Raw genomic sequence first — 13720 nt, 5'->3', positions numbered from 1 at the left:
CAAGCGTCAATAGATCACCCTATGATTACAGAAAATTTGGAAAAAGGCAAACTAAAGGTCGCAGTGTTATGGAGTTGAGATGGCGATGCACGTCGGTAAAGTGGTGATGGCGAGGGACTGAGGGTGTGAAGCTAACGATGACGCGACAAAAGCGATGGAAGGTGGAGAAAGTCGCAGTGTTATGTGGGCTTGTATGACCTATATTGGCGCGCAGGCCGGGTTGCTTGAGCGTGGCCCATAGGTTCTCTAGGTCCCATCACCAATAATTTTCCGGCTTAGACGGGCAAATACGAATACAATTATCCTTTTTTGCTCAAAGGAAAGAAAAAGAGTACGAACCTTGTGAGTGTCCCATTAAATTTTATCTATCCGCCGTGAAAAAGGCCAACCACCACCATGTCCGAGTCACCTCTCGACTGCGTATTTGGTACCCACACTCCAGTACTAAGACCATCATCAATACGCCTCCTCACACCCCTTAAATCATACTCCTTGCTTCCCAAATTCCGTACCAAGAATAACTTGGGCTCGAGCCTACCTGTGCTTGCATAAAAGACCTGTCGGGATAATATTTACCAGCCATAACCATCAGACATTTTGTGTCCGGCAAGAGGCGCCAGACTTGCTTTCATAACAAAGCTTCATTGAATTTCTGGAAATCAAGAAAACGCAAATCTTTTTCGCCTTTGACGAGAATAATCGGTTCAAAGCAATCCAAGGGATCTAAGTTCATTACAAAAATTATACGGGAGTTTAAACACACTTCTTGTATTGCGTATGTATATAGGAATTGATTGGGTCACGATCTTTATCAAGACTCCCCTACCTCGCCATCATTGTAGCTTTTTGCCCAAATTGTCCCTTACGATTTCAGCTATAACTCTGTTCGATCTACCTAACACTATCGTCAATCCCAAGTAATGCTATGCTCCTGCTCCGCAACACACTTGTCTTATCATAATTAACCATTTGTCCCGAGGCTGCCCCATAGTCACGTGAAATATTTTTTAACGCAATTAGCCTCCGTCCAGTGGTGGAGAGGGGGAGGATGGCAGGAGCGCTCACCCGTTGAGAATGGAAAAATTCGAAATTTTTAGTTAAATTTCGAACTTTTTTCAAATTTACATTATGAAATTACTCGTTCGCCTCGCATCAATCTTATTAGGATATTAGGCCCATTAGGGTTAGGTTACAAGATATGGCGGCGGCTACCGTCTAGGGTTTAGAGTGTTAGCGTTCAGACTTCGGTAGTATAAATAGATGTATTCTTATCATAAGAATAACAACTCAATAATACAATTCTCTTATGCATTCATCTCCCCTCTATAATCTTAACATGGTATCAGAGCCTCTCGCTCTTAAGACCTAAAACAAAAATTCCGCTGCCCTGCCGGTGGGCTAATAATTTACATCGCTCACCGGCGGGATTACTAATCACTTTTCTGCAAAAAAAAAAAAAAAAAAAAAAGAAAAAAGAAAAAGAAAGGGTTATCATAGCCGATCAACAGGGGTATATTGCAAAATTGAAATCATACGAGCTCTTCTTCATATATTGATGTGTTCATGGGAGCATATTAGCCCACTGTCCTATGGTTATATCTTCCACGTTTATTTTTCTCAATTTTTTGAATCAAATAAAATATCTTTCTTATCTCCAAGAAAAATACAAAAGAAAAGGATCTCTTTGATTCCTCTATTTCGAAACTCGATTAATAATCTTCACTTTGTTCAAGGTGGTCCAAAAACTGACTGGCGAGTTACGCAACTAAATCACCATGATGGTGGTTCAAATTTATTTGGAGTTCGAAAAGCTTAACGTTCTCCAGATCTTGAAATTGACGGATAATTTTCCGTTTTATTGATATATGTCAGGTTCGATTAGGGTTCCTGCAAATTAACTCATACTTACTTTCGACAAGTCCGAAAAAATTAACGTTCTTGTTTGAAAAAAAAATTTCTAGCGAGTCTTATACTCGTTTATCTTACCAACCAACCTTGCAGAAATGAAGAGAATTAACGAAGATTGAAGAAGATGATGATTGAAGATTTCATTTTTTTTATGTTCTTTTTCTTTGTATTTCTCCAATCGTAAAGTTCGTACTACGTACTGCCTTTACGATTGCGGGAGGGTATTAGGATATTAGGCCCATTAGGGTTAGGTTACAAGATATGGCGGCGGCTACCGTCTAGGGTTTAGAGTGTTAGCGTTCAGACTTCGGTAGTATAAATAGATGTATTCTTATCATAAGAATAACAACTCAATAATACAATTCTCTTATGCATTCATCTCCCCTCTATAATCTTAACAAATCTTCACCCCCCCCCCCCCTCTCTTCCCCATAGGGAATCCTTGCTCCGCCACTGTCTTCGTCCTATTAGCTCGAACGAAATGAATACTCTCTCCGGGGCATTATTCGCCTCATAGTCACATAAAATATCGGTCATTACCTCCACAATTAGCCTCATAGTCACGTAAAATATTTTTAACAAGAGCTGTGATATTGTCGAAGCATTATTCGCCACCTTAATTGTGATAACCCCGAGATTATACATAAATATAAATACATTGCAGCGGAAAATACGTAGTTTTTAAAAAATTTGAAGTTAACCACGAGGTGTCAACAAAACATTAAACTAAAGTATTAAAACGGGTTTAAAAGTTTTATAGTAAAAGAGCTTTAATAAAAATACAAACATAATCCAGGGATCACAATCCCTCGATACAAATACATGTACGTAATAAAGTCTAAAAGGACAAGCTCAAGCCACAACGTGTAAGGTCAATCGTTGCTAGGTAACGTTCGCTAAGTCACTCGTCTCAAAACCCCAAGTAGCACCGATCTACAACCTGTCATTCATGAATCATAAATGGCACAGTCAGTAGGGAGTATCAGTGTCCTCCCTACCATATTACAACATGATAAAACATGTGAAGGGCTCGTATATAATCATATGAGAGAACTAATAACAATGAAATACGGTAACTAAACAAGCAATGACTACTTATTACCGAAGCGAATCGTATCAAGACCTAACATATCATATGAGATGGGATATGAACCAAACAAGGCAATCAAGCCATCAATAAACCAAAAATATACCAATTACCAAATCATTGGAAACTGGTATAACATTTCTCAATGCGACAGGTAACATTCCGCGTCTAAACTTAGCAAAGGTTCAAAGGTGGCCGATGAGTACAAATAACTTCATGGCCAAATAGCAATTGCAAACATATGGTAAATGCAACTCAACCATCATGACTTGACAGTTGACACAACTATCCTCCATGTGGGATTATGTAATACTACGTCCTCAATTTGACTATGATGCACCAAAACCACGGAATGAACAATTATGTACAATAAGTGGTAAATGTTCCATTTCCGAGACTCGAAAAATGGCCCACAAAAACCCTACCAAAGACCGAGTAATCTCAAATTGAAAACATGACCCACACAACTTGACAAAAGGCCCAAAAAGAGGCGGATAATCTCAAATTTGAAACATAATCCACGCAACTTGACCAAAGGCCCAAAAAGAGGACGGATATGCAAGACAAGGTATGGACTATGGATATATATGTTGAAATGGCTACCCAACTATATTGTTGGGCATATGCAAGTCAAGGTAAGTATAGCATAGCAAATAGACATCACAATGCATAAGTACAGCTTCCTCTGAAATTCTGAAATCTTCACCTGGAAGAAACTCATGTGGCTTCCAGCTCCATTCAGCCGTTGAAACACAGTCAGTCAGGCGTTGTGATCAACGTTTTAAGTGTTGCCCCACTTTTTTTAGCCTAATGAATCATAATGGCTAAAGGACAGTCTCAACACAAAAAAAAAAGTGGAATCAAATCCATGATTGCAGAGAATCATGAAATGACCAAATAGGGCAAAAAAGACAGAAGCACATTTGGAGTCATCTCTTGAATTATAATGCTTTGTATGCACCCAAAATGAGAATGTGGTGTGGTCATTCATCACCCAATTTATCCCTTCATATCTGTAAAGGGTCGGTGTGTTCAATTTAAACAAACAAACAAACAAACAACATGCACAGTTTGTAACACAACACCACTTGAATGATTATTATTAGTCTTTTACACTTTGAACTCACTCTATTAATACCCATTGAAAGCAACTCTACGAGTAATACCAATTTTGTCTTCCTTCACTAGCTTCCTACTTCCTACTTCCTACTTCCTACCCAATTAGATACCTCTTTACTTTAACATATTATCCCTTTCCTATAACTTTGCTTCTATATCTTTACATTCATACCTCTTTTGTATACGTCAGGCTGATCAAATGAGCATCCAAACATAGCAACCTCGGCTACAAACAACTTTTTTCACACGTGTATCTAGGTAATCAAAGTACATTACTACCTTCAAGATTCAGTACTGCCACGGCCACAATATACAAGTGGCAAATTGGTGAACAAGGTAAAAGTGGGATCATCGATGGAAGGCGGAGATCAAAGAAAAAGAAAAGGCTTGGTTAAAGTCCCAAAGAGTTTGGGGTTGAAACAATCAAAATCAAAGCTATACATAATCAGAAGATGTATTGCCATGCTTGTATGTTGGAAGGAACAAGACGGAGAATAAACCAGCCTAGTTATAAATAAGATACTCCATCAACATCGTCTTTTGTGGAGATGTCAACTAGCTTAGCATATAAAGTCCTGCTTGATAGATTGGTACTCATAACTTGAGTTCAAACCATTCCTCGGGTCAATTCAATGTTAGCATGTACGGAATCATTTGTTTTATTGTAGCCCCGTGACAATATACAGGTCGCCATAAATAGCCAATTTACTAGGATTGACTGTGCAGTACAACTGTACAAGCGCATACCAATCATGTACGACTAATTTATCTTTCACTCAAAAAGGACTGGTTTTTGACCAGCTACTTTGCATTGCTTCGCCACGTGGCAAAACCTATCCATTGTGCTTCATACTAACTCATTATATTGCATTAAAGTAACTGATTATCGAAAATGATTATCGTTGTCAAGCAATCTTGAAAATGTGTTTTCCCTTACAGTATAATCGTCGTAAACATGAACTCTGCTGTCTGCACAATAAAAATCCTTGGGTATACAGCTCAATGTTTCACAGTGACAACGTACTCTCTACGAATAAAAAGGGAGTATATAAGTCAGCCAAGGACTAGTATCTTTAAAACAGCCACGGTAAATCTTCAAGATGACCGCAGTATCTTCTTGTAATCCTGGAATGTGCCTTGGAATGGCGTCGCTGTCCCTTGCTTAACTACCCACAGCTCATCTACACTGTTTGATATAAGGTGCTCATCGTGACTAACCTGAACATACGAAAACGACATCTGCTACATTAAACACTGCCGTGGTGTACTATTCCTCCAGAAAAGAGATGATAGTATCATAGGAATATAATTAGACGAAATAAATGAAGGTATATAAATACCATTAATATGCCCCCTTGGAACATAACAAGACCCTGAATGAGTGCCTCCACAGCATCCAGATCCTGCAGTTCGAACAAGTACCATCAGTCCCAGCAACAAATACTCGGTGCCCAAAAAGTGGCAACAGTTTTGTAAATTATTTTTTCCCATCAATCAGTTCATCCAGTGATGCACTCTCAAAGGGACTGAAAAAAAAAATAGATCTTCCACAGAGGGCCTTTATAACACGGCATGTACAAAAGGCTATCAAAGTTTATTTACTTCTGTCGTTAGTGAAGTTAAGACAATTCTGATTCTAGATTGAATACATTCAACAAGAGACACATCATGATACACAATTTAATTCAATATAGATGTCAAGGCGATCTTTTACAACAGATCACACTAATTCAACGGCCAATTTGTCAAAAAGCAGTTCCATTCAAGAGAAGGTCAGACAGTTTGATTGAATTACAAAACTCAGTTTGTTTCAATTACAAAATATCTGATTAATCTCCAGCCCATCTATGATTCAGATCTAAATTAGAGCCACAAAGTCAACAAAGATATACTTACAAGATGATTTGATGGTTCATCAAGCAACAACAGGTGTGGCTTCTTAAAAGTAATCTTTGCAAATGCCACTCTACTTTTCTGACCACCTGTGACATAAGATTATTCAGCATACAGCAAAACCATGGAGAAACTCAACAACTAGAATCAGACAAGGTGCTTAGTGGGATGGGAGGAAGATAAAAGATTTTTTCAGATCTTGAGCACTAAAGAATAACCTTCAGGAACGTAAAAGAAAGTTAAGCTAGATGACATGTGCTTAGAAGGAACATACCAGACAAGGTGTACATTGGCTGGAGTGCCAGATTACCAGTAATACCAAATGAACCTAAATGCCCACGCAACTTCTGTTCAGGTACACCCTAAAAATGTAAAATTGACAAATTTCTTTAGATTAGATGTTTCTAGTAGCATTTCTGAAGAACCTGCAGAAAGATACTGAAAACGATGTTGACCACCCTCCCCCAACCCCAACTCACACTAATACCATAAAGTTAACCTACACCAACTAGTGTTCTAAGAACTCACCGGGAAGCAGCGCATCAGATAGAGAAGAGGATTTGAGGATAAGTCAAGTCCATCAACATGATGTTGACTGAATACAGCAATACGGACCTGCAAATATAGAACAGTAATTCAATCAAGCTTAACCAGCGACGAGACAGCAAACACTCCAAGAGATCTACAAACATAATATGCATTGGGTCATGTATGATGATCTATAATTGATCATCATTCATTAGCATACATCAGTAACCAACATGGAATAAAATCTAACATTAAGCTCTACTCCCATGATGCACAAAAAAGCAGCAGGTTCAATCAGAAGAAGTAGCAACCAAATCATATCAGGGAAGCAGTAGTCCACTATAACTTGTCACATTTCAAACACAGTGAGTTAAGATTTTGAAGCCAGCTTAAATCAATCCTGACGATGGAAGAAGCATGAATATATAGAGAAAGAAACAACCTGCAACGTAAGCACTAATTGGCCAGAAAAGGCCATATAAAATTCTCTCAGACTGAAACTGTTTTAAGAAAATTTGAAAATCGTCTTCAGATATGTCAGGTCTTTTAATAGACATAAACTACAAGCACCTTTGTCAAAGTCACATTATAAATGACCTTGAAAGACAGGTATAAATCAGGTTTGTTTCTTTCCGGGGGTAGGGGGATTTTATATCTAATATACCTTTGCTGAGCGGAAAACAGTTCCTGAGCTTGGTTGCAACTCCCCGGCAATCAAATTTAGTATTGTAGATTTTCCAATACCATTGGGACCAACCACTGGAGAAGATAAAATTGTCAAGATAGTTCAACAAATTTACTACCAAAGTGGCAGTGTCAATAGTTCAACACAAAGCGTGGGAATATTCAAGTCTGGTAATAGAAGACATAATTGCCTAAAGAGGCGCCTGCACCAAGCAGGGTTTTGGATGGCAGATGTAATCGACCCTTTCCCTTAAAATCACATGCAATCACCTCGATACTGTTTTTGAGTGACTCTCCTAATCGATAGAATTATCATCTTGATTTAGCCTATGATTCTTACTACATAGGAAAAATATCAGAATATTCATTATTCGAAATTTTCTGTGTACACAGCAGGTGCTAATTACAACCAGATAAACTTTTTAAATGTACTACAGTAACAACATTACCCCAGCACCTCAAAGGCCCTTGCCTAGCTTAGTAACGAGGCAGATGTTTGCAGTCCCCTCTTACAAACCCAGAGACAACTTTTAAACGCTTTTTACAAACAAAATATATCCTTTAAACATAAGTGACTTTAGAAGTACAACATAAGCGTTAAGAGCAAACATATATTTTGAACAAACCGGAATTAAAATTGAAGGAATTATAACACATCAATGAGGTATTGATTAGCACCCTGAATCAGACAAAAGGATTCTTTAACATAGATAACTTACTGGCAATACGGCTATCAAGATCAATTCCAAAGTTTAGGTTCTTGAACAATAACGGACCACCAGGATAGCCAAAGGATGCATCACTGAAAATTAAATTCTAATTTGTCATCAATTTTACAAATTATCTGTAAGCACAATTTTAGTTTGTAAAGTACTGTCAATTAGTGAGCGTCATAAAATAGGCAAATGACCAAACACAGTGTCTGCAACTCCAAGCACCAAACAAACACGGAAAAAATGTTTTGGAGAGTATAGTTGTAAGTTGTAACAATTTCAGAAGAAAAATAGGCCCATTTATTAGACACTCTTAAAGCTATAGCTGAACTAAGCAACCAAAAGAAGCAAAAAAACAAAAAATAATGATAGCACACCAGACCTGAAGCTTATAATTGGCGGGCCTGGTCGGTCGTCAGGGGTTGGAAATTCAAATTTATAACTGCAACAAGTTACAAAACAGTGACGTTAACTTAATAATATATAAAAGTGATGTCACATGAAGAGGCAAGTAGTACTGGAGAAGGAAAAAATTATATGCAAAGGTTGGTGCATACTCGGGATCATTAACTACAGCGTCTACGAAGCCCATGCGGTCCAATGCCTGAAACAATAAAGCAACATGAACATCAGAAAGTGAGAGAATTCGTATCAGTCACATACTTGCATGAACTATATACTATGAGCGAACATTTAGTTATACGGGGGATTTTTTCGAAGTAATTCTTTATTAATATATTTGCAATCACATTCAAAAATATACTCTCCATTAGATAAATGTAAAATCGCAACTATATATAAGTCCGTCAAGAAAATGACAATTGACAAAGACAATGACAATTGACAAAGACACTGAAAATGCGTTCAGAGAAGTGACAAGAAAGTAACAAGCACCTTGATCCTAGATTGAACAAGTGAGGCACGCTTGGCATTGTAGCGAAATTTGTCAATGAAATTCTGCAACAAAAAAGATGAAGTGGATTAAGTGTAGCACAATTCCAATTAGGCAAAAGCAAAAACTATGAAATACATGATGGAAACAGATGGCATCGACATATGTTCATAAAAAGGGAAGCGCGAGGCAAAGGCGCGCGCCTTTTGATGCGAGGCGCCCTATTTTTGATAACAAATTTGTAATTTCCAAATAAATGTTTGGCCACAATAGCCTTTTTAGGAGTTTTCAAGTTGGCTAACATGTCAAGGAGTAAAGTTAGGAATAACGAAGAAAAGAAATGGTGAGCCTTGTCTAAAAGATATGGATAGTACGTACTAGTTAGCCTTGTTAGGTGAGCCATGTCTAAAGGATAATTCTTGTATAAGGCGGTTTTACACAAGCATTAGTGTAAAACCACAAATTAATTGTATTCTACGTTACTCCGACACTTCACTTAGCTGCTGTATCACGTATTCGACACCTACTTGTCCGATACCAACACGACACTTCGACACTTCATTTTAGGCCAAAAAATTGAAAATTTGCACAAAATAGCCGTATCCGACACTCGACACGTGTCAGACACGACACCCGTGTCGGAGAGTCGAGGTAACACAGATTGTATTAAATATATCTCTATAATAGCTACTTGCTGTAAGTTATTTATTGGTTTTACATGTAACAGGGTTTTACATGAGACCCTCTCTTGTCTAAAAGGCGCACCTAAAACGCACGAGGCGTTTTGGCTAGTGCCTCATCCAAGGCGCGTCTTAGGCGCACTCATGGCACGCTTTTTTTAAACTAAGGCATGTGTAACGGTAGATAGACAGGTATGCAGCCAAACATGGTTCAGGAAAGTCGAACAAACAGATTGGACTCATAGATATAACTAGTTGATGACACAAACCTGCATATGAGCCCTGGATCTTTCATTCGACTCAAAGGCTTTTTGTTGATTCTTTAGTTGTTCTTCGCGTGTCCTCTCAAATGTGTCATAATCCCCTTTATACGATGTCAGCTTCTGCCCTTGTAAATGTATGATATCAGTAACAACCTGGAAGTGCATGTGACAATTGTCAGTACTTCTACAAGAAAATTTTCACAAGGACAAGTAAAATTCTTCTACAGAAAGTTCCCCCTCACAGAAAAGCTTACCAAGTTCAAAAACTCTCGAGCATGAGATACAACTATGAACGTTTTTGGCCACTTCACAAGGTAGGATTCCAACCACAGCACAGCATGCAGATCAAGATGATTCTGACAATTAAAACAGAGCAGGCATCACATCCACGTCATAAAAAAGAATATGCAACACTGAAGCTGAACATATATTTTCCAATGCTTACTGTTGGCTCATCAAGAAGTAATAAATCGGGCTCTATAAAAAGAGCACGTGCAAGAGCTATGCGCATTCGCCATCCTCCAGAAAAGGTTTTTGTCGGCTTGAGTTGCATCTCTGGTGAGAAACTAAGACCCTGGAAGTATTAATCGTCAATAACATAACTAGATCCAAAAAACTGAGACGTATAGACTGCAGAAAGACAAATCAGTGACACATACAGTGAATTAGTATAATCAACTTCAGAACCAATACAATCATATCTAGATCAGTGATTGTCTCAGTACAACAGTCAACAATGAAGCCATATCCCTATAAATATAATGTCCCTTCGACGCTTCACTTTGGTAGCATATTGGATGCCCGACACTTCGACATTATGACAGAACGTTTCGCTGAGACCGAAAATATGAAATTTTTCACCCAAAAAAACTCGTATCCAAAACTCAACAATGTGTAGGGTCTGACAGTTCAGGCGGACTTAGAACCGTAGTTAAAAATAACTTGAAATCAGCTAGCACAAGGTATCATACATAATTGGTATTAGAAAGTAGTAATGATGGAGCGATGGAGCGAGAGAGACAGGCAGGAAAAAAAAAAACACTACCGTCATGAAATCTGAAACGAGCAACAAATGGATCAATAAGGAAAAATGGTAGTTCAAAACCTAAGTAATTAAGTGAAACAAAAGAGTATAAAAAAACTGCGAAGGATCCGAGTAAGATAAGAGTAGGCAGAGAGCAAAATTAATCAAAAAATGTGAGAACCAAACCAACTTAAATCCTATCGAATTATATTCTCTTGAACCCCAAGTAGACCCATTTCACCCTCAAACTTAGTTTAGAAGGCGCAAGGTGCACTGAGGCAACAAGGGTCTTAGGCTACAAAGCACAGTTTTTACAAAATTAATTCGTATTAATTAGAAAATTGTTTGTGTTACATTTCCCTTTTATGGACTTTAAGGAGGGTCAACATGTAAGGAAATAAACATTGGTGATCATGTGACAAGGAGAAGAGCATAAGAAAAGTATTGAGAAGGGAAAAAATATTAAAATTGCATAGTGGTTCTATAAGGCGCACCCAGGCGTTTTGGTAGTGCCTCACTAAGCCTTGGGTGCAAGCACGCCTGAGGAGCGTTTTTTTTTTTAAAACTAAGCTCCCAAACACCCTTATCCAAGACCTCTAGGTATTCCTCTGTCAGTATTCCTCTATGCTTCTATAATCCTAATTGGTGCGTCATCCGGTTTACAAAACACGCGATCTAGAGAAGAAAAAAACTCCTATAATTATAGCTCAAGAAGCCACCTTTGTCCAAAGAGCTCGCTAAAAGCTGACAAAGGCAGGTCAATGAGACACTGCGACAAAATCACATAAACTAGTTTTCATCACTAAATAGAGAGAACAAATAAAAAGGTCTGACAAACTATCTGGAAGTTGCCAAATCAGGAAAGCAGTATGATGAGACAATATCACAACTCCACACTCACCGCAAGGATAGAAGCTGCTCGCGCCTCTGCAGAATCAGCATCGATTAATTCTAGTCTTTTGTATATCTCTTGTAGTCTTTCTGTGATGGCATCTTTGGAAAGATTCCCATTCAGCTCTGTGTTACTTTTGCCATTAGCTTCCTCAAGCTCATAATTTCTCTATTAACAACATAGTCAGAGAGGTAGCTGAAAAGCTAAATAGATAAAAGAGTGAAAGGGAAAAAAAAAAACACAAGTCGGTTTTGAAGAAGCTGCTAGTTCCATGCAATTGCAATGGAATTTTAAAAGGTAATGGCCAAACCTGCTGTTCTAATAGACGTGTTTCTTCCTCCAAAAGCTGGTTTCGTTCTATATCAGAATTGAGCACACACTGCAAGGCAGTTGTATTGTCCCCCACTACTTCTTGCTCCACGTGCAGTATCTGGCAATTTTTGGGAATACCATCAATTGCATGTAAAGCGAGGTGCCTGAGGAAGGTTGTTTTACCGGTACCATTTCTTCCAATGAGCCCTGCAAGTGGTGAATCAACCAACACACATCGTCAAATGAGTGAATAGGAAGACATTACAATAATAATATGATGATGGGGTTGAACATATAAGACAGGAAAGAAAAAATACCATAATGCCTTCCAAAAGAAAGAGTGACAGCACCATCGACAATAAGATCCCTTCCTCCAACAGAAATATTGAAGTTATCCAAGTGGAAATCTTTGATATTTGGTCCGCCAACATCTTGTCCATGGTTAACACACACTTTAGGCATTCCTGCTCTGACAGCTTCCATTTCTGCGACATGCTGTAGGTATTGAGCCTGCATTTGCAATTGTATTATGAATGTCAACAAACAGTCAAACAGACAGGTGGTGATTGATTGTATTGTATTGTATATTGTATTGTACCTCCCTTTGGCGCTCGTCTTTCCTTTTCTTCCTTTCAATCTTCATTTTGTCACGCTCAGTGAGAAGCGGACCATCAATCTCCTCAACCTTCTTCTTGGGAGCCTCCTCTTCATCCATCCCATCAAACATCCTAACGGGTGCAGCTAGACTTCTCACACTTGGTTTAGGCTTAACTAATCCATGTTTCCCAAACTTATCACATAGTTTGCCACACACCTACCAGATTCCAAATAATATGTAAACATGCAGGATTTAGGTATTCAACAACATTTCTAAGCTTCTAAGCTAAACGAACAAAATGCAATTGCAATGAAAACATACAGAGCGACAATGGGAGAAATCGGAAACGCAGCCAACGTCGAGGAGGAGTTCACCGAGTGCATCAAAAACGCCATCGCCTTCGACGCCGAAATCGAAGTCCTCGTCGGCGAGAACATTCACGATGTAATCAACAATAGGTTGGTCGACCTCTTCAATTCCAGGACCTAACACCTCGTGTACCACCCTGCTCGCCACTTCAACACTCATTTTCTTTCTCTTTTCCCAAATTCACACTATTCCTATCAATTTAGGGTTTTATATTTTGGATTTAATAATCTATCCCTTTTCTTTCGTTCGCCACCAAATAATAGGTGTGATGAACTATATGTCAAAATGTCATGTCCTGGTTCAAACCTTCTCAGCATTAAAATTTAAAACCGCTCTCATATTTCTATTTATACAAAGGCTTTTTACTAATTATTATTATTACAACAATTATTTTAATTTGGAGGGATTTTTTTATCCAAGGATCTTAATCATAGAAAATAATAGACATAATTTTGCGAATGCACCATCATCATTATTACTCGAACATACATTGATTTACAAAAGCTATAGTGCATCTTTCGTGTTAGGAACACGATTTTAGATTATATTGAAAAGTCAATTTTTGAGGTTGACATAACACATGAAGTTGAGAATAAATTTTAGGATATTTTAGGATGTTTGGCCAAAATAGCGGGCATTATAAGATAGTCAGCGTTGCGTTACACTGTAGAATAATTAGTGTTATTATACATAAGCATAAATCAAAGACAAGCATACAATACCATCCTCAACAACAACACCAAGATTGACAAGGCTAA

The 13720-nt window shown here is 38.2% G+C and overlaps 1 protein-coding gene across 1 annotated transcript; it reads right to left on the bottom strand.

Annotated features, from left to right (window-relative positions):
* Positions 1–4954: 4954 nt before the first annotated feature.
* LOC141587427 (ABC transporter F family member 3) lies at positions 4955–13473 on the bottom strand. Its single transcript, XM_074408914.1, has 18 exons — positions 12915–13473; positions 12594–12809; positions 12313–12505; positions 11994–12202; positions 11693–11851; positions 10213–10341; positions 10022–10123; positions 9774–9920; positions 8827–8889; positions 8490–8536; positions 8315–8374; positions 7939–8021; positions 7200–7294; positions 6536–6622; positions 6282–6369; positions 6011–6096; positions 5455–5517; positions 4955–5332 (listed from the first exon to the last, which is right to left on the bottom strand). Exons 1-18 carry the CDS (start codon positions 13119–13121, stop codon positions 5210–5212), a joined length of 2157 nt encoding a protein of 718 aa, XP_074265015.1. The 5' UTR covers positions 13122–13473; the 3' UTR covers positions 4955–5209.
* Between the last annotated feature and the right edge of the window lie 247 nt (positions 13474–13720).

This window comes from Silene latifolia, chromosome 6, assembly GCF_048544455.1.
Source record: "Silene latifolia isolate original U9 population chromosome 6, ASM4854445v1, whole genome shotgun sequence".
Lineage (NCBI taxonomy): Eukaryota > Viridiplantae > Streptophyta > Magnoliopsida > Caryophyllales > Caryophyllaceae > Silene > Silene latifolia.
The sequence above is the reverse complement of the archived record's forward strand: the minus strand, read 5'-3'. Positions and strand labels throughout refer to the sequence as shown.